The 4,582-nt window shown below is 41.1% G+C and overlaps 1 protein-coding gene across 1 annotated transcript in view; it reads left to right on the top strand.

Annotated features, from left to right (window-relative positions):
• tmem269 (transmembrane protein 269) overlaps positions 1-3,976 on the top strand; it is a 26,124-nt gene extending 22,148 nt beyond the window's left edge. The window contains exons 5-7 of the mRNA XM_037683901.1: positions 2,654-2,797; positions 3,564-3,764; positions 3,867-3,976. Coding sequence (XP_037539829.1) covers positions 2,654-2,797; positions 3,564-3,764; positions 3,867-3,976 — 455 coding nt within the window. The remainder of the gene's footprint in view (positions 1-2,653; positions 2,798-3,563; positions 3,765-3,866) is intronic.
• The last annotated feature ends 606 nt before the right edge of the window (positions 3,977-4,582 follow it).

The raw sequence follows: 4,582 nt of genomic DNA, 5'->3' as shown, positions 1-4,582 counted from the left end.
GAATGTCCAGAGGACCAGACTTAACTTTTTTAGATTTTTCTACCCGAATTGAGTATGCATCAGGATATAAATACTGTTTATTATTATTAAACTTGTTATTTAGCACATTTAGTATGTCATAGTGCAGCGCGACGTGTGCGCCTGCACAGGCTCGTTCAATAAACAGCGATATTAGAACTGGATCCAACTCTTCCAACACAGATGTCGGTCACAGCACCTTGATTCTGACGTAGATTAACTACGAGATTAAAAAATATATACCATCATTCGTAGTTCAGAAAGCACTGTGTCCACCGCCATGTTGATAGAAATATGACGTCTGTCCACGCGATACGTGCATGTGCGCATGTGGTTTAATACAAAGCCTCAGCGGGAGATGTTTACATTATCAGTGGGCGGTCAACGAAAACCCCCACGCTGGAAGGTGGATTCAGAAACCTCCAGATTCAAAGAGGGGGGGCACTGGTGTCGTGTAAATGATCAGCAGAACCGCAGAGAGAAAGTTGCGGATTCACTCAAAATACGAGCCGTGCAAACGGCCCCTTTGTTCGGATCCGTCAACTCCGCCCCAAAAGTCCAAAGTCGTCGCGCATTTTTAGTTTTATTATTTATTAAAAATACAATGAAATGAATGGTAAATGGACTGTACTTATATAGCGCCTTTCTATCTTATCGAGATACTCAAAGCGCTTTACACTACAATCTGTGTCCTCATTTACCCATTCATACAGCACTCTACTAGATCTCTACAAAGCTGAACAAATCATTCTAAAGAGGCTAATCAGAGTTTTATCACATTCATATACTGATGGGACACACATCAGAGGCTATGAGGGGAAGTGTCTTGCCCAGGGACACTTCGGCATGTGACTGCTGTTGGATTCGAACCCCCAACTCTCGCATTGGAGGACAACTGCTCTAACCACTCAGCCACAGCCGCCCTACGATGAGATGTTGCCTTTAGCCTGGCGGACGCAATCTGTGGAGTGGATGTTCCAGCTGCAGCACGCGCAGCGAACCAGCTGCTCACATGCTCCAGATGGTCACAGTTACGCATGGAGGTTGAGCGCAGAGTCCTTCTCTCCTCTTCCCCTCGTGGAACGTGGACAGTGCACGTTATGCACAGTGTCTCCAGACAGCTCTACACAGCACACGCACATCATCAGCAGGTGTCTGCACACCTGCTACATTTCAGACATAATAAATAAAAAAAATTTACTGTAAAAAATAAATAAAAAATACAAAGATAGAAATGTTTGATGCGTTATTAACATTATATGTCACATTTCAAGACAGCGCTAATTTGTCCAAATAACAACAGCGATCAAAATGTCAAAAAGACAGTCCAGTTTACTTTCATAAAAGATGGATGGATGGACTGTCCAACAACCAAGAATTGAAGCTTTCAGGTGCTTCAAACGGTGCCACGAGACTGGAGCAGGAGGAACAAATTCAGCAGAGAAGAGTTCCGCTGAGAACCGTGAAGTGAGGGGGGTTTAGGACACCTGACAGAATCAGAGCCGCTCATTCACACACAACCTGCTGTTGCTCTCCAAAATATTAATTTTATTAAGTGTCTACAAATGTAGATAAATGTTGATGCATAACAACCCGTTAAAATACACCAAAATACAGGAAATGGCATCTCTGTTATTCAAAATTTTCTGTGAGAGGCTGGACGAAGTTGGCAGGCTTTGGCAAGCCGACTGTGTCAATAATAGCCACTTTTACCTATTACGTGAGACAACGGCATGCCATACATGGTCATATCTCAGTCAAAAATTTGTTTATAAATATGGGAAAAATCTATAAATACATTGCTTCAGCCTTTAAGTCACAGGGCATGAAAATTATGCAAAAAAACTTGACTTATAGGCCGAAAAATATGGTAACATTCAGTCCAATACCTCTTTATTTAAAAAGTGACTAATCTAAGATGTTATTCATGAATGCAACCCTACAGTAGTGACCGTGAGGCACATTAAATAACTTCTATACATGTTAAAGGGTTGTATAATCAGAACTCTCTCTTTGAGCGAGGTCACATTATCTCAGAGCCTAAAATAGCTCCAGGTGCATCAACGCTGGCTGCACAGGGGGCTTTGTGTCTCACTGGCATTTTTCTGCATGACTACATTTCCAGGTGGACCTTGTTGCAGTCTGTCGTTGTGTTTTTGTCAGCAAAACAAATACCTTCTGATTGAGCAGCCTAAGTCTGCAGGATCCCACTCCAATTGTCTGTTTTATCCCATCGCTTCGGGTTCTCCACATATTTGAAATTGCTAAAATTGTTGACCCTTGGAGTGTGGAATTCCGTTGCAGTGTGAATCGCCTCATCTTCATGTGCTGAAAACATGCTCCGCGCTCCGAGGGATAAAATGAGGCAGCAGAGAATGTTGTTTTAAAAAGCTGCATGTTGGGCTGACATGCAAATATTTTGCTTGTATACCACTGTCCCGTGGGCAGAATGTCAGCCCTAACCCTGCTGCAGAGCAGAAGGTGCATCTGCAGCGCTTTTCCTCAAATGTACTCATTGAAAAAAAGGCTGCAGATAATTAGAAAATAATTTTCTTTCCTAAAACATCAGAATCACAATGATTTAGACACTGGTGTAAACTTGAAGACCATGTTATTATTTGTTTGATGTATTTAGGTGCAAAGCTGGATGATTTTGCTGACTTCACCACCTTTGGGATCGCCACATCCCTGCTGCTGAGGACGTCCCTCATGCTGGACAACGTCCTGTGTGTGTGTTATGCGCTGTCCGTCTTCGTCCGCCTTTGTTTCTTCTCAAGCGGTGAGTTTGTTAAGTCTCTTTGCACTTAGAGGATGTATATTTTTATCAGGCTGTATTGAATTTGTGAACAGATCGTATCTCAGCTGCCAACTGTGACTAAAGGGCATCAGTTTGCTACAATATTATATACTAACATTTAAACTTCAAGTAAAACATCTGACTTAACCCATCTGAAAGCATAACCTGAAAAAGAAGTCCTCCCAGTTGTCTTCCAAGACTACCCAGCATGCAATGCAGCTCATTCAATATATTGCGTTCAAGTATAACATGTAATTTCAATAATTCTGATGGAAGTTCAATAGTAACCCACAAAATGTAATTTTTGTTTTAAATTTCATCATGTAATAAAATTTAAATACAATAGTAATATTGAAAATAATGCAAATCTAAATGGGATATTTAAAACGGACTACAATTTCCTTGTGTTTTCATGAATTTTCAGGTTGCAACTGAATGCGCATCACGATTCTTCGTAGTCAAAAGTCATGTTTTGGTTCCACCCACTCTACATCTACTCTACAATATGAGCCATTCATTTTCCTGTCAGTTATTAAATAAACTCATCTTACAGACACGTTAACTTGATCCTTCTCTAATGACAATGAAGTTCTGTTCAATTAGAAAGCTCCATCAAACATGTTTCTGCACAGAGACACAAATTTAAGACTCTTGACTAAAATATATTTCCACAGAAAATCACTATGTGTAAGTTTTTTCAGTTTTACCAAAGGACGTGATTTTTAAATATTTTTATTTCATTTGGTAGGTATTCCGTTCATGTATCGTGGTCTCCCCTGCATCTACTCATCAGCCACCCTGGCCAGCACTTCGTTGCTGTCAGGTGGGAACCTGGCCATGCTTCGGGTCATCGCGGTGGCCATGATCCTCTTCATGATCAGTCAGAACTTTTATCCTCATGACAAAGTGCTGGAGTCAGAGACCTGGAAGAAAGTGGTGTACGCTGGAGGTAAAACTTTCATTCTCACGCAAAATGACCAAGATCATTTAGATGCTTTTAACTAAACCCAAGCTAAACTATTTTATTTCTTAATTGACTAATTTTTTTCAGGAGTTGCCATGGTGTTCTGCTCTTCCTTCCCCCCTGCCTGTGTGTACTACCTGCTGTGGTCGGTCTCCTACATTTTGTTCCCAATGTCACTTTGGAGCAGTAAAATCTAAACGGGACTGAAAGCTGACATTGTCCAAGCAGGTTTACCTCAAGCCATTTTCGGGTGAACCAAAACTTCCAGACTCCTCTCTACCAGGGTGCATCCAAGTAAAAAAAAAAAAGTCCCAACGTTTATGGTGAACATCTGCTCTATTTAACCTTTTAGTTTCATTGTGACTGAGGAGAGTTTAGAGTGAGGGGTGAGGACACATTTTTATAACTTTATGAGTGAAAGTTAACATTTGTGCTGTCATCTGTGTTTGTTAAATTAACACTGATAGCAAGAGTTGTGAGATAAGAAATGAAAATGGACTATTCCAGGGCTTTTCAACTGGCAATCCGAGGGCCAAATCAGGCCCACGGGTGAGCTCGGTTCAGCCCACCAATGAGTTCACATTGAAATAAAATTTGATTATAAACCATAAAACAACTTTACTTAATGACAATAACTGCTGGAAATCTGACCCCTGAGCTCTTGGCTTTCAGTAACTGTGGCCCTCTGATCAATTTAGTTGAATAGCCCTGGACTGCTCTGTATAACCTCCACTCTTCAGATTCACTTCCTGTATGACCGCCGTTCATCAGGTTTACATCCTGTAAAACCTCTTTTGTTAGGG

The sequence above is a fragment of the Nematolebias whitei genome, chromosome 11, assembly GCF_014905685.2.
Source record: "Nematolebias whitei isolate Nwh7 chromosome 11, NemWhi1, whole genome shotgun sequence".
In the NCBI taxonomy this organism is placed as follows: domain Eukaryota; kingdom Metazoa; phylum Chordata; class Actinopteri; order Cyprinodontiformes; family Rivulidae; genus Nematolebias; species Nematolebias whitei.
This window is presented reverse-complemented; position numbering and strand designations above follow the sequence as displayed.